General features: G+C 37.7%; 1 protein-coding gene across 1 annotated transcript in view; it reads right to left on the reverse strand.

Moving 5' to 3' along the window:
* Nucleotides 1–2,059: 2,059 nt before the first annotated feature.
* The window catches only part of LOC143433809 (uncharacterized), a gene marked incomplete at its 3' end in the record, with an annotated part of 35,718 nt that continues 11,328 nt past the window's right edge, over nt 2,060–26,449 (reverse strand). Inside the window, 5 exon segments of the mRNA XM_076706489.1 lie at nt 2,060–2,129; nt 23,064–23,216; nt 24,217–24,656; nt 25,020–25,200; nt 25,789–25,879. Of these exon segments, the coding sequence (XP_076562604.1) occupies nt 2,060–2,129; nt 23,064–23,216; nt 24,217–24,656; nt 25,020–25,200; nt 25,789–25,879 (935 nt within the window).

The raw sequence follows: 26,449 nt of genomic DNA on the forward strand, positions 1-26,449 counted from the left end.
TAGCTATTTTGTCTGTCTTCTATCTATCTATCATCTATCTTCTAGTTATCCTATGTCTATCTTCTCTCTGTCTATTCTCTATCTTTAACCTGTGTCTGTGTCCCATCTCTATTTTGCCTACGGTGTCTCTATCTCCATCTATTTAGCATCTATCCTCTAGATCTTCTACATACATCGTCCTTTCTCTCTCTTCTACCCTTTACCAATTCTGTGTCTATCATCAAAACTCTTTTCCTTCATCCCATATCTCTCCTCTATAATATATTAGCTAATGTTCATTTTTCCTCTTCTCTGATAGCTCTAATTCTTCAATTTATTATCTGTTATCTAATCCTTCATATTCTGTAATCTATAATTTATCAAATTGTTTATAACCTATCATCTTTTTAAATCAATGACCTATAACTTATCACTTATTATTCACCATATTTTATGTAGTTGTTGTACTGTATGACCCTCATGAAAAAACTGGTCAGTATTTAAAAATACAGCCAGTCTGGGTTTTTTGTCAATTGTGGATAACAGAGATTGTGAACTGTGGTACAAATAGTATTCTTCAAGAAAAGGAAAGCTATTTCATAAAAAACAAGTTAGACAATTAAGCTTGAATACCTCAGGCATTTAACTACACAGCTTTATATTAACTATTAACTGATACAACTGAAATATGAAATTATCACATTCACAGTTTACTGTTGGTGAGTTTACCATCCCTATTTCAATGATTGGGACAAGATTAAACAAGAAATAACTAAGGATTTTGCCCTTACAACAGAGCTCCAACATAGTCAACCTTACCTCTCCACTCACTTGAAGGCAAGTAGTCTTATGTTTACTGTATCCTGGCAACTATAGAACATACACTGCTTATGAGATTGGTTGAGAATATAAGACTCACTGACTATGATTGGTCCTAGAAGGCAAGGCTGTGATTGGTCAGAACACAAATTTAAATGGTTGTAGTGGCTGTTCAGAGCCAGGCTATGATTGGTCTAAAATACAAAGTTAAATTGGCTGTGATTGGTCTAAAATACCAAGTTAAATTGACTATGATTGGTCTTAAGAGTCAACATTGTGATTTGTCTAAATATAATCCTTAGAGAATGTGATTAGTGGTTAGTGGCAAGGCTGTGATTGGCCTAAAATATAAGCCTCAATGACTGTGACTGGTTCTAAAAGGTACAGCAGTTGGGCTCAAGGTGTCTGTAAGAAGACATTCACCAGTTGCTGCCTTTTGTTTCCTGGTTTGTATTACCAGTCCCAATAAAAGATTTCTCTTAAGAATGCTTATAAATATATCTATATCTGTATATATTATTACTTCTATTTTATGTAAATGTTTGGCCCAAATATGTGTGTGTGTGTGTGTGTGTGTGTGTGTGTGTGTGTGTGTGTGTGTATACCATGTGTATGTATGAAACCTACAGAGGTCAGAAATATATTTTGGATCTCCTGCAATTTGAATTACAAATAGTTGTATGCCATTAAATAGGTTCTGGGAACCAAACCTAGGTCATATACTGAAGCAACAAGTGTTCCTAACAAGAGATCCATTTCTCCATCCCCCTCAAGGGAAATTTTCTTGCCTTCTATTTATAATCTAAGCTATGATGGTAACTCAGGAATAAATCATCACAGGAAGGAGAGAAGCAGAAGAGGCAGCAAAGCAGCAATGGTAGCTTAGTTGTCAGCAGACTGAACTATGAAAGCAGCAATGTAGCTGTCTACACAGCTACAGAAACAATAGCTGAACAGTTTAAGAATGCCTATGGGAGAAAGAAGGGCAGAAGAGCAACAACAGAAGCAGGAATAGACCTGAGGAGGAAGAAGTGTTCCCAGTTGCCAGCTAAGAGCTCTAATGCTAGTTTGTGTTCATAGCTAAGAAATACCCTACCTCCTATGTATGTACAAGACCTAGAAAACTGGCTGCTTCCAATGGCTGAAATATTTCAATTTCTTAGTCTTAGAGCTGCAAGTCTAAGCATAGAGGAAGACTGAAGATGCTCTGCTTTCTAGGCTCACACAATAACTGTAACACATTTGGGGCTAATACCAATACCAGAGGCCTGCTCAAAAACTGCAATACTAGAGGGTTTCACATCTTGCCCCTCAGATTTTCGGGGACCACTCTGCCAAATATTGGAACACATACTGTCAAAAACTTGGGGGCCAAAATTGTTAGAGCCTGCACTGCCCCAAGCTTTGGGGGCTAAATCGTCTGGGGTCATACTGCTGCTCCAGTCTGCAGGTCAGGGTTCATCAAGAGAGAGAGTGAGGGTGGACACTAAGAATGGAGACCAGATAGAGTATGATTCAGTCCCATTTATTCTCAAGTCTCTCTATTTCTCTCTTTCAAAGTCTCTTGTTTTTGTCTAAGTCCCAAATCTCGAGTTCCTAGTCCCTAGTGCCTCCAAGTTCCAAGTTTCCAGTCCCCTCTTCTGTCTGCCTCTCACCTTTTATAAGTCTCACTTGTTAAGTCATACCTTTATGTCACACACACCCAAGGGAAAATCCTGGGTATATAAAACAAGATGTTATCAGAGTGTGCTCAGCTGTTGTAGGCTGTTGAAAACAAGTCTCTTGTCAGGGTATATGGCTCAAGATGGCTGCAAGGATGATAGCTGCCTTCTGTTAGCTCCCCACATCAGAACCCAAATGAACCATATCACTAGCTCAATATTTTATGTTTAATTCAGGAAATTTTTGCCATTCAACTAGCTGTGGAATATAAAGAGCCCCAAATCCCTACAATAATATAAAATAAGAGTATAAAAAAGAATGTGTCTTTACTTACTAGGTATCAAGGCTTGTTATAAAGCTCCAGTACTCAGGCTGTTGGACAACAATAAAGACATGTAAAATATGATGGAACAGAAGTGAAAATACTGTAACAGAACTATATACAAAATAAATCTTTTTTTTATAATAAGAAGGGTTATAATTCTCAGGCTCATGCTATTAAAAGAAAGGCTGAGATTATACTTACTATTTTTCTATATCTTAGGGTAAACAGGTTCCTATAAAAATAATTTACTGTGAAATCACAGTACTGTAACACATTTCTTTCCAAATAGTAGACAATAATCTGTAGTCTCAAATTTATCACTGAAGATATATGCAAGTGTCAAAACTGTCAACAGTGCAAATCATTCTTCTCTTTAAGAATGGGCTGGTTTTGTTCACATTTACGTTATATATCTGTTTATTTGTTTGTTAGCAATGCTGGGAATTAAACCTAGGGCCTTGTATATGCCTGGCAAAATTTTCTCCAAAGTTTCATATTCAACCCTTTGTTCTTAGTGACTTTTAAGTGTGTTTTTTAAAAAAGAAAACTTATATAGGTGCTGATCAGATGGCTCTGTTGGTAAACTGTTTGCAATGCATGAGCCTGAGGACCTAAGTTCAGATCCACAAAACCCACATGAAAAATCCAGTTATGAAGATCTGCAGATTTAATCCTCACACTGTACTAGGGTCTTAGTAGATATCTGAATAGTATTGGTCAACCTAGGCAATTAGTGAGCTCTAATTTCAGTGATAGGTTCTGTTTCAAAAAACTGAGGTGGAGAGCGAATGATGACTAATAATCTTTGGACCCAATTCATTTGTGTACACATGTGCACACATGAAAAAATGCACACACAGATACATATGTACCAAAAGAAGTAAAAACATAAATTGTATACATCCATATTTGCATATAAAATAGTTTTACTTATTAAACCGTATGTAACTAGAATTAATTCATTACTGACTTTCTGCAGTAGAGAATCACTTGTATGTTTTCCATTATGCCAATGGTGAGTGTTTGCAATAAATTTCAAAGTCAAAAGAAGCATCAAAATTAATCTGTTGCAAACTTCAAGTTTGCCTCTCTACCCTGACTCCATGATAATATCAAACTTCTCTAAAACAAGTAATCTGCTGATCACATCTGAGCTCCTACCACTACCATTCCTGACACATATATGGCAGGGACCATCCCTGGAGTATGTCTAAGGCATAGAAATTTTGTAAACACCTGCTGAAACAAATTTTCCAGTATTACATCATGCCAAAAGTGTGCTCCTGAATTAGATTCAAAGTAAGTACATCTTGGGAATAATCAGTGGTCCCACTTATTTTGAGATGAGGCAGATCATATTGAGTCTTCTACTTTCTCTGGACTAAAGCTCAATGCAAACTAGGTCTCACTCTAGGTAGCTGCAAGTGGGAGAAAATATGTGAGTAGACACAGAACACATGACTGTGTCCACTGCACTCGAATCTATGCAAGTAGGAAAGCATTTCGCTATAAAGGGCATAAATTCAACAGAAATTACATGGCTGATGGCTCATGATCTCTAAATTCTATGTAAATTCAATTCTATCCTTAAACTCTTCTCCCTTGGTTTGTTCTAAAGATTTATGAAATTGAGTTTTCTGTGGGAAACATCTACCCTTGTGGCTATCCTTAGTTAACAACATCTCAGGACTAGGAGTCCAAAAGCTCCCTTTGTTCTCTCTCCCAGATTACATTTATTTCGGGGAGAAGCACAACATTTGTAACACTCTGGTATATTCTGGAGTGCAATGGGTGAAATTCAGACACTCACATGTGCTGGGCAAGTGCTCTACCACTGAGCTTCACCCTAGAACATTTTCTGTGTTTTTAATCAACACAGAGGCTACTGATTATGTTTGTCAAGAATCTGTTATTAGCCTGGGTTTGGAATCATTTGTACTTGGCTTGACTTTTAAGCTCTTCCTCTCTATGGTTGGGTGATCTTTGCTGAATTTCTTCTTCTTAATGAGTCTTAAGTCTCTACTTAATCTTTAATATACATAAAGCATCTAGAGTTGCAGCAGCTTTTCAGGGGGTATAACTTGGAGAGTGTCAGTAACACTCTAAAATCACAAAGATATGGCAAGAAGAAACACTTATCTCTGAATAGAAAGTGACAGTAAAGTCATGGCTATGCAGAAAGGTTTTGTAAGAAGAATGAATGAGCCAGTAGTCTATAGCCAGTAGGCTATAGATGAAGGCAAGTTGGATAATTTATATTATCAATTGGTGATGCCTCATGTCTGGCTACAGAGTTTCATTATCAAAATGAGTTCTGTGTCCTCATAATGAGCAACATATGACCCTCTAGGGGTAGTGACCTGCACCCATGATACTCCCTTCCCTTCCAAACCAAAGAGCAGTAGGAGAAGCAGAAAGGAGAAGTTGAGAAGACAAACATTTTCCTGGATTTTTGCTGGCACCAAGTTGGATACAGATCCACAAAGGATATTGGCCAGAAAACATTAACTGAAGTATTCACCCATGATATGCTACACAAGGAACCTATAGTAAAGCTGAAGGAGGACACACTGAGAAAATTGTTCAGCTGCCAAGGGAGACATAAAAGTTAAGAACAGAGGTATTAAAAGACAATACAACAATCAGATTATCTGGGCAAAACTGAGAGAACAAAGATGAAAATGACATAAAGTTTCTTGGTAGTGCCAATGAGAGAGAGAGGGAGAGAGAGAGAGAGAGAGAGAGAGAGAGAGAGAGAGAGAGAGAGAGAGAGAGAGAGAGAGAGATTTAAGGGTTTTTGGAAAGCCAGTTTTGATGGATGGAGTTTTGCTGGAGCAAAGACATGCCAGAATGTTTCCTTAATGTGGACACAGGAAAAAGTCTAAGGCAGACTTGTGAAGGAACATTTTTGTGAAGCAGACACAGGAGAAAGGATATTCTGCTAAAGCAAGCATATGAAAGGATTTTTTGCTAAGGACACACACAGGTGTTGATCCATCTTACATTGCATAGCTTACATTGCATTTGTCAGGACTCCATAGAGAGAAATGCACCAATAAAATTCTGGTGGTGTGCTCAAGTTTCTTGCCACTTCTGCAGACTTGAGCTGATTGGCAGAGTGAAGTCAGCTGAGACAAACACATGTGCTGAGGCAACACACTTGCTGAGGCAAGGTCCATGAAGGACATGTGATGTTTGGAGGGTATGAATAGGACTGTACAGACAGTGATGGAGGCTTAGCTTGGCTTGCTTATAAAGCTAGCTGTGCAATGCCTGTGGTCTCGAGTCTTCCATGAACTTAGCTTGTGACCCCTGAGAGAAGCAAAGCAATGAACTGGCTTTCCTCTTGGTCCTTCCTGCTGACTCAGGTCAAGGCTGAGACCAGGATGTTTCTGCTAGGTAGTAGCACAGCTGCTGATTTGTGTTGGCTATCCTGACTCTAAGGAATTGAATTTCTGGTATATCCATGAAGTGTTTGTGAGTGGATTGATCTGCCAATGGCTGCTAACCTGTAAACTGAACTTCTGATATCCAGACAACACAGACGTGATTTGCTCCAAAGAACCTTTCTAAACAGGTCCAGTTCTCCCTTATCCTTTCTTTCCAAGTACCTCAGGTGGGTGGTGGGCTACAAAGGTGGTTAATCTTTTAAGAACCATCACTAAAATGGGTTTTGAAAAATTAAAGTTTCTGAGAGAGAGATAGAGAGAGAGAGAGCGAGAATGACATACCAGTTTACATAGAGAGAGAGAGAGAGAAAGAGAAACAGAGAAAAAGAGAGACAGAGATTACCCTCTTTACTTCCTGAATTGGAAGACAATAGTTAATAATCAGTGCTCTCTGACCCAGGGAGAGCTGTTGTTGCTCTAGGATAGCCTGAATCCCAAGTAGATGTTGTTATTCCTCCAGATGAACTCTATGGGTTCCAGGAGAACTCTATGGACTCAAGAGGCAATAATGGCCAGAAAGTTTCTAAAATGTTTACAATGAATTAGAAAGAAAAGTAGAAAGAATCTGGAGAAAAGCAGAATACGGAGGTGGATACATCTTTGAATATTACTCTACTTCCAGTAGTTTTTTAAACCTCTACATACTTACAATATTATTGCAGAAGATAATCACCATACAAAATTACAAAATTTTCTGTGCATTCTCAATGATCAATTCTTTAGACTGAAAGAAACATACACATATTTTTATAAAGCTCTGCTTAAGTAAATAAAAATAGTCTATCAAATCTCAGTATGATTCCAGATATTTTTTTTTACATTTGTAGAGAAAATTCAGGATATCATTTCATATACTTCAATGAAGTCATCTACTGTGATTCATATAAGACTTATTGAAAAGCATTTAATCAGTGAGAAAGACTAAGATATTTACAGTTCTCTAGTAGACCAAAATGATGTTAAACTCTATCAAACCAACTCTGGAAACTTCCAGTTTATTTCCAATCAAATTTTCTTCAAATATTAGAGCTCATAACTGCATTCACTTATCTTGAGGTACAGTAACTCAGCAATAATAAAGGCACCTGCCACCAATCCTATTGATATAATACCTTCCTCTTTTCACACATAGAGGAATGAAATCCAGATATTTCAGCTCATTTCCTAAAATCAGATTTAGTGTGGCAAGTGGTGCCACCTGTGCCTAACTCACTGTCATAGCTTTTCACTTTCTAGTGTAGTCCAGCTCATAGGATGCTATCAAATGCAGCTGGAACCTGTCACACACTGTCTCCCACCCACATTCCTTACATCACTTCAAATTCCATCTGTAACCTTTGTAGTTCATTGGGAATAAGCAGAAAACCCCATGTTTCTTCTGTTTCTGGTTCTCTTAGCTACCACCAAAACACTGTGATGCCCTGTAGCAATTACATTTATGTTCAAATACATTTCTACAACTGATCATGTTCTTGAAATCATCAAAAACCATAAATGTGCTGATAGCATGTCTGTAAACACAAAAACATCTTAAGTTGGAAAAATGAGGGGATGGCTTTCATCATGCAGAAAGCCTTGTCCCTTGACAGCAATAACAGAAATTCAGGGCTTAAATATCTGAGACTCCCTGGTCTACAGCAAAGAGTGACACTACCTTGAATTCCAAGATTCTAGACAATGTTGAAGCTAAAAAAAGTATGAAAGTACATTCCATCATGATATTGATTCTACTCTTGCCTTCCCATGTATCCCCACACTATTGGTTGGCTTCGAAGCATTTCCTACTCTTCACTCTAGCCGAGACATTTGTGGTCATTTTCTACTGTCATCATCAGAATAGGCCATTACATCTAAAGGCACAATGACCAGAATGATGTCCCTGAATGTCTCTTGTAGTTAAATATTTATGCAGAGAAAGTTCACTCTTGCCTTTTACTTCCCAATTCTACCCCATTTTAGGTGCTCATGTGTTCTGTACAAAAGGGGCAAACTGGGTTATATGTTCACTATTTCTTTCCAAGCTCAACTAATGAACACTTTTCCTCCTCTACCATATTGTTCTTCTCAGCTCCCATTCCTCAGTTAACCCTGATATGCCAATATTAAGTCTTTTCCAAAAGAAAGGAGTTTCAGAGCTTAACTAAGTCGGTAATGAGAAGCTAATTGAAGCACCTGAACAGTTATTAGGTGGGACATAGCTTGACATTCAAACCAAGAACTTATCATAATTCAAGCAAGTACTCTACCACCAAACTATGTACATAATGATATTTTTCTAGAATGCAATCCTATTGACTCTGCCAAAAACACTCAGAGTTTCTTACCTAGTACAAAGCTCATGCTGCTATTCATAAAATTGTTGCAAAAGAAGATGTTAAACCTTCACAGAGAAAAATGTTATCAAAGGAAAATTCTTTTGATAGGATATATCTCAACAGAATTTCTGGCTCAAACCCTCTAGAGTAAGTCAAAAACAAAAGCAGTGACAAATACCAAATACACATACATCTTTCTTGCCAGCATGTGCTTTCACTTGAGGAATTTATCTTACCCATTCTGGTGTGTACAAGATAGAATCTCAGAGTTGTTTTGATTTGCACTTCCCTGATGCCTAAAGATGTGAAATATTTCAGATTCTATTTTTTAACTGGGTTATTTGGCTTGTTGGTGGCTAATTTCTTGAGTTCTTAATAAATTTTGAATATTAAGCCTCTATCAGATGCAAAGTTGGTCAGGCTGACATTTTGTCCTATTGACAGTGTCCTTTGTCTTACAGAAGCTTTTCAGTTACATGAGGTCCCATTTAACATTTGTTGATCTCAGAGCCTGAGACACTGAAGATCTGATCAGGAAATTTTCAACTGTGCCAAGGAGCTCAAGGGTATTTCCTACGTTCTCTTCTATGAGATTTAGTGTATCTGGTGTTAGTTAAGGTCCTCCATGAACTTGGACTTGAGTTTTGTTTAGGGTGATAAATATAAATCTATTTTTATTCTACGCACCGAGTTTAACCAACACCAGTTGTTAAGGATGCTTTCTATTCTTTCATTGTATGGTTTTGGCTTGTCAAAATTCAAGTGTCCATTCGTGAGTGGGTTTATTTTTGGGTCTTCAATTCAATTCCATCAATCAACATGTCTGCTTATGCATCAATACTATGCATTTTTTATTACTGTTGTTCTGTAGTACAGCTTGAGTTCAGGGATGGTGATTCCCCCAGTTCTTTCTTGGTTCAGGATTGTTTTGGTTATCCTACGTTTATTATTTCTTCCATATGAGGTTGAGAATTGTTCTTTCAAGGTCTATAAAAATTGTTGGAATTTTATGGGGATTACGTTGAATCGGTAGATTTCTTTTGGTAAGATGGCCATTTTCACTATGTTAATTGTACCTATCCATGAGCAGGAAAGATCCTTCTGTCTTTTTATGTTTTCTTCAATTTATTTCTTCAGGGACTTGGAGTTCTGGTCATACAGGTCTTTTACTTGCTTGGTTAGAGTTTTACCAAGATATTTTATATTATTTGTGGCTATTCTGAAGGGTATTATTTCCCTGATTTCTTTCTTGGCCAGATTATCATTTATATAAAGTAAGGCTACTAATTTCATTGAACAAATTGTGTGTCTACCCACAGTGTTGGTGTTTGTCACCTGTAGTTCTCTGGTAGAATTTTGGGGGTCATTTGTGTATCCTATCATATCATTTGTGAACAGCAATTCTTTGACTTCTTATCCAAATTGTATCCTCTTGATCTCTTCTAGTTGTCTTATTGTTCTTTCTCGAATTCAAGATCTATATTGAATAGATTGGGAGAGAGTAGACAGCCTTGTCTTGTCCATGATTTTACTAGAATTGCTTTAAGTTTCTGTCCATTTAGATTGGCTTTGGCTATTGAGTTGCTGTGTATACTGCTTTGATTATACTCAGATGTGTGCCTTGTATCCCTAATCTTTCTAATACGTTTAACATGAATGGGTGTTGGATTTTGTCAAAGACTTTTTCAGCATCTAATGAGATAACTATGTGGATTTTTTTTTTTACAGTTTGTTAATATGGTGGCTTATATTGATGGCTTTCTATTTTGTTGAATCATCTCTGAATTGCTGGGATGAAGCCTACTTGATCATGATGGATGATGTTTTTGATGCATTCTAGGATTCAGTCTGTGAGTATTTTATTGAGTATTTTTGCACCAATGTTCATATGAGAAATTGGTCTGAAGATCTGTTTCTTTGTTGAGTCTTTGTGTGGTTTAAGTATCAGGGTGACTATGGCTTCATACAATGGGTTTGGCAGTGTTGCTTCTGTTTCTATTTTGTGGAATAGTTTGAGGAGTACTGGCAGTAGCTCTTCTTCGAAAGTCTGGTAGAATACTGCACTGAAATTTCTGGCTGTGGGCTTATTTTTTTGATTGGTAAATTTTTAATGACTCCATTTCTTTAAAGGCTATAGGACTGTATAAATAGTTGGCCTGATCTTGATTCAACTTTGGTCAGTGGGATCTGTCTAGAAAGTCATCCATTTTGGTAAGATTTTCCAATTTTTTTTGAGTACAGACTTTTGAAGTAGGACTGAATGAGTCTTTGAATTTCTTCATTGTCTGTTATGTCTGCCTTTTCATTTCCAATTTTGTTTATTTGGATACTGACTCTGTGTCTTTTTGTTTGTTTCACTAATTGTTTGTCTATGTTCTTGATTTTCCAGAGAACCAGCTCCTAGTTCTGTTGTAGTTTTGTTTGTACTGTTTTCTTTTTTTCTAACTGATTGATTTCAGCCCTGGTTTTAGTTATCTCCTGATCTCTGCTCCTTTTTGGTGTGCTTGCTTCTTTTTTCTAGAGCTTTCAGGTATACTTTTAAATTGCTAGTATGAGAACTTTGTAAATTCTTTATGGAAGCACTTAGTGCTATGAACTTTCCTCTCAGCACTGCTTTCATTGTGTCCCATATTTTGGGGGTATGTTGTGCTTCATTTTCATTGAATTCTTGAAAGTCCTTTTAATATTTTGCCCTGACTCAGAGACCATGGAATACAGAGTTCTTCAATTTCCATAAGTGTAAGCTTTCCACTGTTTCTGCTGTTGCTAATGTCCAGCTTTAATCCATGGATGTCTGATAAGATACAAGGCATTATTTCAATTCTCTTGTATCTGTTGGGGCTTGCTCTGTGTCTGTCCATATGATCAAGTTTGGAGAAGGTCCCGAGAAGAAGGTATATTCTTTTGTGTTTGGGTGAAATATTCTATAGATATCTGTTAGGTTCATTTCATTTATAATATCTGTTAGTTTCATTATTTGTTTAGTTTTTGTCTGGATGGGCTGTCAATTGGTGACAGTGGGGTATTTAAGTCTCCCACTATTAATGTGTGTGGTTTGATGTGCAACCTTAAGCTTTAGCAATGTTTCTTTTACAAGTGTTGGTTTCCCTATGTTTGGGACATAGATATTCAGAATTGAGACATCATCTTGTTAGACTTTTTTGCCTATGTTGTGTATGAAATATCCTTCCCTGTCTCTTTTGATTAATTTTTGTTGAAAGTCTATTTTATTAGATATTAGAATAATTATTCCAACTTGTGTTTGGGGTATGTTTGCTTGAGATCCTTTTTCCAGCCCTTTACTCTGATGTAATGTATATCTTTATTGCTAAGGTGTGTTTCTTGTACGCAGCAGAATGATGAATCCAGTTTTCACATATATATTATTATCCTGTATCTCTTCATTGGGCAAGTGAGTCTACAGATGTTGAAAGATATCAATGACTAGTGTTTATTTCCTGTTATTTTAATGTTGGGTGTGTTAGTGTGTGTGTGTGTGTGTGTGTGTGTGTGTGTGTGTGTATGTGTGTGTGTGTGTGTGTGTACTGTGTACTTCCCTTGGTTTTGTGGGTATGGAATTACTTATTTCTTGTGTTTTCTTGGATGTAGTTATCCTCCTTGGTTTAGAGGTTACCCTCTACTATTAACTGTTTGGATGGATTTGTCGACAAATATTGTTTGAATTTGGATTTGTCTTGAAATATCTTGTTTTCATCATATATTTTGACTGATTTTGGGGGTGGGGGGAATCTGTCTAGGGCCTTCTAGATTATACAGTCTCTGTTGAGAAGTGGAGTTTGTAATTCTGATAGATCTGCCTTTGTATGTTACCTGCCCCATTTTGTATATATATATACACACACACACCCTGGAAACATGTTTTGTAAGAGCTATTTAAGGATTTAAGAACAAATCCATATAGCCACCAAATTTTCTCATGTGATGTTGTTATTTTTCAAGAAGTACAATTATCAGCATTCCAAAATTTACCTGGTCCTTGGTTGAGTGGAGCTTACAGGTTAACTTAGAGTTTTACCCAATATGTCTGGTAAGAACTTAAATGAATCTTGAAATTCAAAGTATACCTTGAAAAGGAAACAAGATTGAAGGGATAATACCAACACTTAAACACCTGATGCCAAGAAAAACAGCAGCAAGTAAGTATAAATTGACAGAAACTAAATACAAAGCAAGAGGAATTTCTGGGAACATTCAGTGCATACATATATCATCGCTATACAAAAGAACAGTAACCAAATCAGTACATTTATGTTCTCCTTTCCAAAGCTAAATGAATACTAACTTAACTCAGTAATATCTAGTGTGCCTTATGACTAAGCTGACAGCCCTCAGCTCTCTGTCTTCCCAGAGGTACAAATTCTGTGTGTAAATATGGAAGACATTTATTGCCAGTCATGAGTACTAAAATCAAAGAACATCCTGTTACTTAAACAGTGTACTTAATTATTAGAATCTGAAGAGGAACTCATTAACCTGTTAACATCCTCCCCTTTAGTGACATTAGGGAAAGTCAAGTCAGAAGACACACACTCCACAAATGCATAGCAAGTAACAGGAACACTGTTCTGTTTCTTGTAATTAGCATGAGTCAATTTAATATTTATATTCTACTTAGGAAAAGCCATGCAGAAACTTTAAGTCCTTGATCACAGATAAAGGAAAACAACTGGAGGTTCAGGAATCCAGGCCAGCCTGTGCTGCAGAGAAAGAACACTGTCTTTGCAAATGAAATCCCAGTGAGGCCTGGAGAGGTAGCTTCGTGGCTAAGAGCTCTGATTGCTCTTGCACAAACCTCAGGCTCTTTCTCAGTACCTATGACATGTTGTGCAATCATTGGGAACCCCAGTTCCAGAGGATTCAACACCCTCTTCTCCATGGATACCAGATGCATATGTGATGCACATACATACATGCAGGCAGAACATGAATATATGTGAAATAAAAATAATCTGAAAGATTAAATAAGAATCTAAATCCTCACACTCTTTAATCTACTTTTTTCTGCCATATGAAGGTTACTAAATCTAAAGTACAGAGCTCAGCACAACACCGATTCTCACCTGTAAGAAGTCACATGGTGAGGATTGTTCCCTTCACAGTTATTCCTGTAGGATAGTAAAGCATATGGACCCACAAGTACCATTAATTCTTTTTGATATAATTAAGGTGGCTACCTACTAATGAAGGGATGGGTTGACTATATTGCAGCTAGAGGAATTTAGTCTATCACATTATTTTATCTTCTTAAAAAATAAATAATAAAATATCAATGGGGACTGGCAAGATAACTCAGTGAATAAAGATGTTCGTTTTTACTACTAAGCCTGAGGATCTGAGTTCCATCTATTAAACGTGTTTGGTGGAAGGAAAGAACTGACACCTGGAATTTTCCCTCAGACCTCTGTGAGTACGTGGGCAGGCAAGTGAGCACACATAGGCAGAAACACATAGGCAGGCAGACACACATGTATGGACACACACGCACAACCAAAAGAAGAAGAATAATACAACTTCTCCTAATTTAGTGATGAAAATTACTCCTGTGGTTCCTTCCTCAACTTGAACACAAAAAAGTTATGTTTTCTCAGCAATTAGAAATAGGAAGCTTCTCACTCGCCATTTTAAACTAAAAGGAAAAAATACAGCTATTTTACAGAGTTATTCACTATATTTTTTTCTATCCTATTATTTACTTTTGTTGAAATGTAAATTAAAAGAAAAAGTAATGGGGACAGATGAGCTGGCTTAGTATTTAAAGGTACTTCCGGTCCATCCTGATAATCTGAAACCAATGCCAAGAACCACAAAGTAGGAGGAGAAAAATCTCAAAAGCTATCTTCTAAACTTAATACATATGAATGGACTGCACATGTGTGCACAAATGGTCTCTCTCTCTTTCTCTCCCTCTCTCTCTATCTCACCACTTATAAAATGAATAAAAACATATAATAATACAGATTTCTTCTAATTAAATAATGAAAGATATTCCTATGAATCATAGTGTTGAATTAATTTTAGGGAAAAAAGCAGGCAGCATGACTTTCAAGGTCTCTGCCATTGGCAGTCTTCATAACCTGGTCATGCCTGATTTCAAAGGTATTTCATTCAACCTGAAAAAAATGTAAATATTTATTCAGGTCTTTCAATTTTGAAAAAAAATAAAAGGGCTCAATTTCTTGAAACCTTACTTTTAACCAAGTCTAAGTCCAGGACTTCTTGGTCTGCAAGCTGCAACTGTCCTCCACTATGAGCACTCCCTTTTTCATACCTGGAAGTCTACACAATCCAATGCTGTTTTGTTTCTTTAGTTAAATTACAAAGTCCTTGCACATGGCTTTATAGAACTACCAACTGCATCACTACGTATAAGCACAGTGTGAATTTACAGGGTAAGTTTAGGAACAGAAAATCAAGATAACAAATATGAAGCATCATTTGATTTCTCTAGCTACAAAAATAGTTTATACAAGTGATATGAAATGAAAGCTTTTGTTTCTTCAACACAGACTTGAAAGGTATTTGTGACAAGCCATTACTTTCAGCAAAAGTATCTCCAATCAGGTCCAGACCATGAGGTTCCTTTATACATTGATAAGAAATTCAAAACAGCATGTGCACCTCTCTGGGACCTATAGACAGGAGGATTGAGAGTGCAAGGGAATCCTCAATTATATAGGAAGTTCAAAGCCAACTGGGACAACATGAGACTCAGTCTTAAATCATAAATCAAAACAAAAAATACCTGAAATATGTTAATGTATGAAATGAACTTCTATCAAAAGTCTCCAAGTTTCACATATTGCTAGATAGTGATATGCATTTTGAAGAAATCTACTCCCTGTTGTCTGTTTTATTTAGTTTTGTTTTTGGTGAGTGGTATAGGAAACAAAATGCAGGGCTTTACCCATGCTCTACAAACACTTTTCCAACTAAACTACATACTCAGTCAGGTCTGTTTATGAGAGATAAACACATAGAGGGAATTAGTGCTATCTTAATTAACTTTCAAATTTTACACATCAACTGATGAATCTTGAAAGTATACACCTTTATATCTATATGCCTCTCATATAAATCTATCAAGTCTATAGTTGCCTCTATTGCTAACCCAGGAGTACAGACATAAGTAAAGATTCTAGATGCTGTGTGTGCCCTATATAGCTTGGTGAAAAAAATCTTAGAAAAAGGGTCTTACCTTATAAGACTAACAATGACCATCAGGTATAAAATGTCTCTCTCTCTCTCTCACTCTCTCTCTCTCTCTCTTCCTCTCCCTCTCTCTCTCTTTCCTTTTCCCTTCCCCTCTCTGTTTCCCTCTGTCTCCCTCCCCCTCCACTTTTCTTCTCCCCATCTCTCTTTCCCTCTCTCTCCCCCTCCCTCCCTCTCTACACCTCCCCTTTTCCCCTCCACTTCTTTCTCTTTCTCTCCCTCTCTCTCTGTTGTGATTGTGTGTGTGTGTGTGTGTGTGTGTGTGTGTGTGTGTGTGTGTACATATTCCCATGGTTAGAACCAACTCAAAACAGCTCTCTTTCTCAAGATTTTACTTAGCATGATTTGAAAGAGGTCATTTTTAGTATAATCACTAAAGATAATATGATTAAAAAATGGATCTGATTACTGAAAGTGTTGGGGTTCAAAAAACCAAGACAACCTGAATAGTCACAAGAATCCAGCAAAGCAAGATCTTAATTTGGATTAGGTAGCAAAAATTGACCAGTCAGGGACAACAGCACAGAGTCAGGTGCTGGGCCTTTGACCATTCATCTTAATAAGTATACAGATGGCAAATTTTCATTGTACTCAGGCCCCTAGTGATCCATAAGGGACACAGAACAGATTCAGGAGCTGACCTGTGACTCTGAAGGGAGATTGTACATTATTTTTAAAGGATGAGATCACAAAGCCAGGGGTAGTGGGTGGGCTGTAGCATTGTCCAATCATATTTTGACACAAGGAGTTGAACAAGGATGTAAGCATTGGTGACTGACCCTTATCTGCATCACATGCTTTTCAGATCCTTGATTAATAGTATTAGTGGTCCTTCTAGTGGACTTTTGGTCCTTCTGGTGAACATTTGGTCCAGTAACAAAGGAATGGAATGACTACCTGTAGTCAATTAAGTCATAACAGGCAATACATTTACAACTTGGGTGTCTTAGTTTAGATAGCAGGCCACTTCCCTCTCCACATTCTTTACTAGTTGACAGCCAAACATGAAACACCTAAAGAAGCAGGATAGGAGTTGGTGCAAGAGCTTGGAAGCATGAACTCAGTTTTGACCCTGTCAGCAAGATGGAAATTGTTCCTGAGATGACTTCGACTCAGGCACTTTTTCAGGAACAACCAAAAACATAAGAAGTCTTTTGGGATTGGGCTTAGGATGTAGGTCAGTTGGCAGAATGATTACCTAGTATGCACAAAGACTGGGGTTCTATTTTTGGGACCACATAAACCAAAAGTGGCATACATGCCTATAATAATTCAAACACCTGGGAGGTAGAGGCAACAGGACCAGGAAAAAGCTCAAGATTATCCTCACAGCTTTGGAGACAAGAAGAAAACCTCTCTCAAAAAAGCCCTAAAGTCAACACAATGACTCTGTAGGTAAAGGTACCTATAGCCAACACTAAACAGTTCAATCCTTGGAACCCACAGAGTGGAAAAAGAGAATCAACTGTCAAATTATCCTGTGACCTCCAAAAGCACACCTTGATATGCATGTATGTGTTCATGTGCACACACATAAATACACACACATTAATAAATACAAATTTGAAATTTCTTATGGACTCTATAAAAGAATCTACTAAAAGTAAAAATGGAAGACAATCATAGAGTATATAAACAATGCCTAGAAACCTGCTGTAGGCCTTTCTGTAGGAAGATTGCATTTTGTATTTGACTGTGGGGATTGCAGCAGGAGATAATAGAGAAGAAAAAATATTCTACATGCTTCTCCTTATCACCAGAAATGTTAAATTAAATCTCCCATGAAGATTAGGGAGTTCCAAGGGTCTGGTTCATAATCCCTCCCCCCATTAGTGATTTTTCAGAGAGAAATCTATGGATTTTTCAAAGAACTTCAACTCTTCCATGCATCTTAAGGATTTCTGGGAACAACAGTACAGGCAGAGAAATTTCTCATCAACAAATCTCTCACCTTAACTATAAAAATTCACTGAAAAGACATGAGACAGCTGCCCATCCTTTATAAGAGTTGCCTTTTCTGGTTTCTCTATTGCGTTTTGTTCTTCTATGTCTAATAGTCGTGCATAATTTAATTATTTGCCAAAGTTCAAAAGTGCAAAATTTTATATATGAATAAGTACTGACACAGGCAAGCAGTGCTTATTTCAGAATAAACAGCCAGGAGCTAATTGTGCTTCCTATTACTTAATTGAAGGTGTAGCAAATTCTGAATTTGTTTTATATTCAAAACAGATTTTATCCTTTTAAATTAAAAAAATAATTTGAATTTTAAAAAAGTAAATATAAGATTTTATAAGCCATGGGGAATAATATCTAATAAGAATGTCAGTGTATCATTTGGAGCAGATGAGATGGAGCATTGGATTTTTGTTACAGCTGACTGATTGTATAAGATTGACAAAAACAGTGAAAGAAGATATGGGAATTTTTTATTGTGTTTCCAGAAAACACTTCAAGGCCAACTTTGAGTTTCTCCTTTCTCATATCAAATCTTCTATTACTTCCATGTAAGAAGGCTGTATAAATACAGAAGCCTATTTCTGATATACTGGATCTGAGTACTTCACACAGAAATATTGTGAAGATACTATTAAACAACGACACCACATTTCTAGATAATGTCACCTGAAAGATGGCAGTTCTATTTGTAAAAACACGTAGGAAAATGGAGGGTTTTAAATTTTTCTTCAATGCAGGTTACAGCTAAAAAGCCAGTCAGGTATCTGTAGGTTAGGCTAAAAATAAGTAGCCATAAGTCATAGAAATATATATTAGGTAAACAGGAGAAGAAAGGAGAGAGGAGAGGAGAGGAGAGGAGAGGAGAGGAGAGGAGAGGAGAGGAGAGGAGAGGAGAGGAGAGGAGAGGAGAGGAGAGGAGAGGAGGAAAGAGGAGAGGATAGGAGAGGAGAGGAGAGGAGAGGAGAGGAGAAAAGAGGAGAGGAGACAGACAGACAGACAGACAGACAGATACAGAGAGATCACCTATGGTATAAAGAATTTAGATAAAACTAAGTTTCAAGAACTAATCCCTTTAATGTAGAGAGGAATAGTCAGCAAGCAAGAGTAACAAGGAGAAGGTTCTTAGCCAGAGGAGGCAAAAGGGAAATGGTTAGCAAATGAACCAGCATTGCCATGAGCCAAAGAACATGGGAGTAAATGGGGGATTTGACAACCTACTGATTTTTATTTTCTTTGGTAAGAGCTGGTTTCATAAAGTAGTTGGCAAAGAGGCTGCACATGTATGTGTTAAAGAGTATTGTGAGCAGGGAGAGAGAGAGAAATGAATGAAAACAAGGGCTCATAAATTGAGTAGAGAACTGTCTTGCTAGAAGAGAGCACATGGATGTCAAAGAATGGATTTTTTTTTAACTTAAGTTACATGAACACCATGCTTGCATGCTGATTGGAACTGGTAAATTAGAAAGGGGGATTATGGTGCTGCAGAGGGCCTTACACAGAATGGAGTGAGAACCAGAATGTAGATAAAGATATCACTCACTGTTAGGAAGAAAACTTCTTTTAGCATGAGGAAAGATTGAGTACAGAAGGTGGCCAAAAAAAAAAAGTTCTGCTGAAGAGATTCTGAAGCAACTCCTGCCGCATACTTCTGACTTCTAAATTGAACATAAGGAATGGAAGGCACAGGGAGCTTGAGGAGAACTACCTGGAAGTCTGAGCATGAGACTGGAAAGACTCAACACATGAACATCCTGAACAAGGAAGAGTAAGTGAGACTACTGAAGCTTGTGAGCTTATAAGCTATGTGATTTGTTCATCAACATTTGTGCTTCTTTATCTTTGCATGAAGACTCTGAGAGTAGACAACTGGATTCATCCAATACTGGCTACTTGTTCCTCAACTGGAGCACAGGCAAGGAGGGCAAAAGACTGACTGTGGTAAGAGAACATAATGTCTGAAAAGGCTGAGAACAGAACACATGGGAAATATTAACCTGAAAGGTCACAAGGGAGGCCACTGAAGAGCTGCAATTCCTATACTGTACATTCAGGGGCAAAAGATGACCAGAAATGAGTCTGACCATTTCCTATCTTGCTTGGGACTCTTGTGTCCAGAGTATCATTGGCTCTACTGCCCCCTCTAAACACATCTTGAACTTCAAGGTGCCTGGAGATACTTACTAAGCTGGAACCATTGCTGATACCCACGCAATGGCTGATGTGTGGTGTGGTGTGGTGTGGTGTGGTGTGGTGTGGTGTGGTGTGGTTTGGTATGGTGTTCTGTACTGTGCTGTGCTATGATGTGCTGTGCAGTGGTATGCTGTGGTAGCCTGTGTTGGTGTGGTAGTATGATGGTATGGTGTGGTAGGCAAGAACAGAAGAAGCTGTGAGCATCAAGAAACAATGGGAACCTTCTTTATCTGTGCTTGTCTTGAGTTTCTGGTCCATGTGTTGGGCTTTGACAGGACTCCAACTTTAAAATAAGCACGGAAAGCACACACTGTGTGTTCTTGGACACCCCAAGCTATGGGAAGTTGTTGTGAAGATGAATCTTAATTTATATTCTGGACATAAAAAGCCAATAGACCTTTGGCTTGAGCCTGAGACCATGCTATGTAGTATCACAGGCTGAACCTAACCCACAGCAATCCTGGAACTCAATGTGCAGAGCCTTTCCAATGTGTTCTTGCTGATGAAGGGAGCTACTAGCTAATAAATCTTCCCTAACGTCTTGTTGTCAGGCCTAAGATGAACATGGGCTGATGAGACAATGTAAAATCTACTCATTTTTGCCTTTATCTCTCATTCATTTACTCTTTATCTTTTCCTTCATGCATGACAGGAGAAGAGACAAACAGGCATGTCCTAGGTCAGTGATTCTCAACCTTCTTAATATTGTAGTGACACGCAACAATAAAATTATTTTTGTAATTTTGCTAATGTCTCAGCATTTACCCAACAACCTAGCAATGTGAGGGCAACTGTGCTCAGATGTCCCAGGGCTGCTTGAGGAGGTTATCACCTAGAACAGCCACAGTCTAAACAGTGAAGTAAAGCAGTTGTCTCCACAGGTGGCCTCTGGTCTCCTGGGATTCCCATGCCTCTCTTTTAGACTTGCTCACTCTGATTGCTGCATTCTGCAGTCTTGTGTTTGGGAGTAAAGTGTTCTGTTCTCCCATGTCCTATTCTGCAGCAGAAGACCAAGGTACTAAAGTCCCTTTCCAAATGCAGAGCTTTACCTGTGATTGTAAGAACTATAAGTGATATGTGGGAAGACAAAGGGAACTCCAAAGTCACTCTGGTACCAGGATGGTTGAGAAGCTATCAAAAGCCACTGCCATACTCCTATCCTCAGAACCATAATCACCTGTCCAAGACCTCATCTCCAAATCCATCACACTGGAGATTAAGGATCCCAGTGAATTTAGGGAGCACAGAAACATTCATTTTCTAACACTCGGGCATAAACCATGAGCCCCGAGGCATGCCAGACTATTCTTGGTTTGATTTCCTTGGTTTGTTTACTTTAAAGTAAGGCTGAGACAACACATACATAAAGACAAACCAAAAAGAAAGGCTGCACTCAGGAGGACAGTGTCTATACTCATACACACATGCAAGAGTAGCAGCCAGTGTTTCATAAGTGTGGCAAAAAATGCTAATACACTAGGAAAAGGTACTGCATGGGATGTTTAGCTCTAAAATATGGGCTCTTCATCAGGACATAAGCACAGTCTACCAAGTCAGTAATATTCCTAGGATATCAAAGTCAACAACACAGACATAAGACTTGTAGTAGAGCATAGTGTTTATTAAGTAAATATGTATACTATTTTGAACAGATATTAGTTGCTCACAATTGGATAACCATTTAACATGGGATATTAAATAGCATGGGACTACAGAAAAGAGATAGAAATAAAAAAAAATAAACAAGGCCTCAGAATTTGGGAAAACTTCATGATAGAACAGGTTTCCCCCCTGTGTTGCAATTCTATGGTATTTTAAATTTCATCAAGAAAAATATGTAGGGCCCTGACACACTGCTCATGCCACAACAAAAGCACATCTGGATATACATATACACAAAGTGGTGTTGAAAAAGCAGGGGCCAGGGATCACTTGTTATCATACACAAAGTTGGATGTAACAGTCAACTTCTGAAGCAATATTTCCAATAAACAGACTATGCTTAAGAATAACTACAAACTTAATTTGCAAGCAAAGCAGTATAACCCACCCACCCTCTCCCATCAAGGGACTCTCAAATTTTGTATGGCCCTTTCCCATGCAGACAGTGGAGGTCTGTCTTCAGCCTCATCTTCCCCTCATGGATGAGGATTAGTGTCTTCTTCAGCCCAAGAGGAACCAGAGTGATCTTGTCCAGGGGGCAGAAAGCATGGAATGTTCTCTCTTCAGTGGTCAAAAGAAGCATGCTGAGAAAATAAAGGGGGGGTGAGAGTGGTTAACTTAAATGCTTGGCTAGAGTTCTTTCATTAGATAATCTATGCTGAGGAAGACAGAAAGAAGGATTGTACCTGAGAACCATCCATCTAGCTCAGTAATATACAGATCCTAGTAGACACTGGTTTTACAAACCAATGAGTTCTACATGTGTAATTTCCTCAACTTGATAATACTTCAAGTCTTCATTTCAAGTAGAGACTATATTTCTAGTGTCTTTCCCTTATGAAGGAGAGGCCCAGAATCCTTCAAAATGCAAAATAATAAAAGCTATAGAATATCTCAACTTTTAATACTGCTTCTCTCTTTGCCTGTAAACCCAAGAGTGGACCTTTACTAAATGATAATGTTCTGTAATGGGGCCCATGACATTATTCTATAGCTGCATAAAATTTTCTGAGGATTCCAGGCCAGGTATTTTTAAATTAAGGTTTCCAGATGATTGAGAAGCACCTATGGGTGACATTGTTGATTGGTGATATGATGCTGCCAATACTTGTTGTGACACCACTGATGCTTGAAGTGATGTTGCCGATGCTTGACATGGTGGTGCAGATTCTTGATGTGACACTGCCAATGATTGACATCGAGGTGCAGATACTTGATATGTCACTACATATGCTTGACAGTAATCATGGACATGCCCCTGGGTTACAGACTTCTAAATATCCAGAACACCCACACAAACATGTGTATATCATCTAGCCTATATTTAGGTCTACCTTGCACATATACTTTTCACTTTCTGGGACCACTGAATTGCAATGTATGGAGTAGGCTAAACCAAGTAAAGGAAGCAATCCAACTTCCTTTGAAAATGAAATGTCCTTTCAGTTATAAAAGTAAACTGAATTTCTATACCTCCTCTTCAATATCTGGGTAAGCAGGTTGTTCATCATGGAAGGATATACTTATATTAAAATCATAGACCTCTGTCATCATCACTCATGGGCCACAGAGTTGGGCAAACCTTTCCCCAAAAAGTGGACACTGGTATTGATAAGTTCTCCTTGGCTGCATTTGTAAGTACACAAAGTAACAAAGATCTGCTGTTAGTCTATGCTTTTCCTTAATGTACAAAACACAGTGAACATGGGGAGGTATTGCTTACCCAAGCCCTGAAGAAACCCCAGACATATAGATGTTACACTGGGCCCTGCTAAGACCTGCCTGCGCTATCACCTCCTGTACATAACCAGATTGCAGACCCATTACTCATTATTATAAGAATTAAAAAATCATATCTACACTGAGAATTTCATTGTGTACTAATTCAAAAAGAAAAAAAAACCTAAAACATTTTAGTTTAAAAACTTTTTTAAAAAGTTTTTTTTAAAAAGGATTAATGTATTCACATAAATTTTCTTCTAAATAGTTCAATGAAATTTCATGGTACTTCAAAAAAAATCTCTGCAAGGCAAGAAGGCTTTTTCAAAAACAAAGATGCCAAGACTCAGGAATTTGCCATTGTCACATTGCTGGGGCTAAACTGAAACAACCATCTTTTAGGTTATCATTCTATGACGACTGCCTGGGGAATTGGAGGTGGAGTATCTGTGTTTTGGATCAGTAAGAGATACAAACAATTCTGCATAACTGATACAAACTCACTTCCTTCCTTGATCATCCTGTATATTTAAGAATCCTGCCTTTTAGAAAATCATTATCCAAATACATGGTTATATCCACAATCACAGATAGAAGAAATGAAGGCCAGCAGAAGAAAAGAAACTAGCTTATGCTGCTGTTTGCTGAGGAGAAGGTTGGGATAAGTCTTCAAAAGAGCTGCTCTCTCTTGAGATCTGCCCACACATGAGAAAAATCAGGACCAGTAGAAATCCAGTATTTTCATTGCAGCTCAACTTACTTCAATTATTCTCTGAAGGACAAAACATTCTTGTATATTTGAAAAGCTAGTAGATTAGAAACTATAAAGTTAACCTGGGAAAAGTGAATTTAAGCTCGACAATGTTAGAGGTGCAAAAAATGCACTTTGAAAAACTTTCAGATGTACCTCAGCATCATGGACCTGCAAATCTGTGCGTACTGTGGGTTCTACCACAGCTTCTGGGCGCACAGCCTGTAATGGTGTGGTTGGACAAGATGGGGCAGCCTCAGGTGCCTTCTGATGTCCTTGTTCTTGACCCACAACGACTTCTTGGAACTTAGGGTCTTTTTTGTCTTCGGTATCTTCTGTTATTATATAGAAATCATCATCTGAATAAGCATCATGACGTGCAGAATATTCATCAATTACATGTTCCTTAGGATTGGATATCTTTGCCTCTACCAAGGGTTTCTTCACATCCTCTTCAGTGCATTCTCCTTGTTCTGGAGAGGCCTGTGCATCTTGGCTGTCATTTAGGAGGAACTCTGGACCTACTTCAAATTCTCTGTCTTGGGGCTCTAGCATATATTTTGGATCTATCACATACCCCTGTCCATTTGTAGGGGCTAAGGAAGAAAGCACAGAGAAGATTGTGACAAAACAGTAAAATGTGCCAAAAAATGGAAAAAGCAAGTGAATAATAATTCTTTTGAATTCTTCCTATTGGAAGAAGGAGAATCTGCACATTTCTAATTGGGATTTCTAGAATGTATAAGACTAGGGATTGACTGAATCTGTGAAGAGATATTTATCTTTATTGCTCTGAAATCATCATCTTCAAAAGTTTATAGAAAACCAGCAAAGTTAGACTTGACATCTGTGATTTCACACCATTATAAACTGAGCACTGTCTTTATTTTAAACCTTGTTATGACCTTGAAGGTCATCCCATTTCTTTAGACCACATCCAAATAGCTAATTGTGCCTACATGATACTGGTGTTGTTGATGAAATATCTATAGATGAAGAACTTGTTCTTGTCCTCATGCCAGCGCTTATGCTTGTGGCTGCACTTAAGTCTGGGGTTATGCTTGAGTGAGAGGATGTCCGGACCTGAACTAATTCAAATGGCAATCGCTGAGTAGCTGCTTGAACTTCTACAATCTCAACCTGAATTTCCAACAGAAAATAACACATTTCACTTACAAGATAGAATACGACAGGCATACTAGGAAAAACAGGCAGACCTGTCACAAACCTTAGACATACCTCACAATATACTTCAGTAATTGAAGAATGACACAAAATCTTCACACACACACACACAGACACACACACACACACACACACACACACACCTACACATCCAGATTAAATTGAAAATATCAGTAAGAGTATTTTGGCTGTAAGAAAAAAATGAATTGTAGGACACTAGAATTTCTAGGGTTAAGGCTATAGAGCAAGTTAGGAGAATAAAAGAATCAAATGATGTCAGTTTTCCCTAAGCCTGCTTATGTTTTAGTCAAATGTTATTTTAAACCATTTGTAGATGCTCAACTTAGGGTCAGGATAAGCACAAGGACTATTCTAAGCATGGCAGTTACTTACAGTAAGGAAAACAATAACAGAAACTGTCATGCTCATAAGACACTTATTGAAATGAAAGTCTTTCTATATTGATAACACATATTAACTAAATAATAACATAACAAGAATAAAGACCCCAATGGTTCTCTGGGTGACTGCCAATGTACATACTTCTGTGCCTGCTTCAGGACACTCCTCCACATTCACAACTTCAGCCTGAGCATCTGCTTGCATTTCGTTCCTACGGTGGCGTTTTCGAAACCTTAATAAAGCCATAAAGAAATCATTATTCATATGTCTTTTGTGTATTGGTCAGGAAGCATCCTCACTGCTGGATAACTTTCATAGTACTGGAAGTGGATTGAGGAAAGAAATTCATCAACAGGCTTACTAGCTGTGAACACTGTGATCAAGGATAATGCTTAGCATGGCAAGACATGCCCATGTTTACAATCATGGCATTACAATGTTATGGGTGCAACCAACCAATTTCTGACAGGATTGATGGCCACACCACAGGAGAAAATACATAGGAAATGATCTGTGAAGCATTAGGAAGAGAAATTGGAGATAATATGACCTAAATACATTGTGTGAAATTCTTAAAGAATGAATAAAATCGTATTAAAATTAATATTGTATAATGATAGGTATGCATGGAAATACCATAAGTAAACCCACTACTTTGTATGTCTAACTTTAAAATGTCCTGTGTCATAGGATTAGAGGTGTGATTCCATGGAAAAACTCTTAGCCAACATAGTTTATGTCTTGGTTCTAAATCTTATTCTAGTCTTTCAAAGACAAGAACACAAAAAACAAGGTTTATATT

This window comes from Arvicanthis niloticus, unplaced genomic scaffold, assembly GCF_011762505.2.
Source record: "Arvicanthis niloticus isolate mArvNil1 unplaced genomic scaffold, mArvNil1.pat.X pat_scaffold_887_arrow_ctg1, whole genome shotgun sequence".
In the NCBI taxonomy this organism is placed as follows: domain Eukaryota; kingdom Metazoa; phylum Chordata; class Mammalia; order Rodentia; family Muridae; genus Arvicanthis; species Arvicanthis niloticus.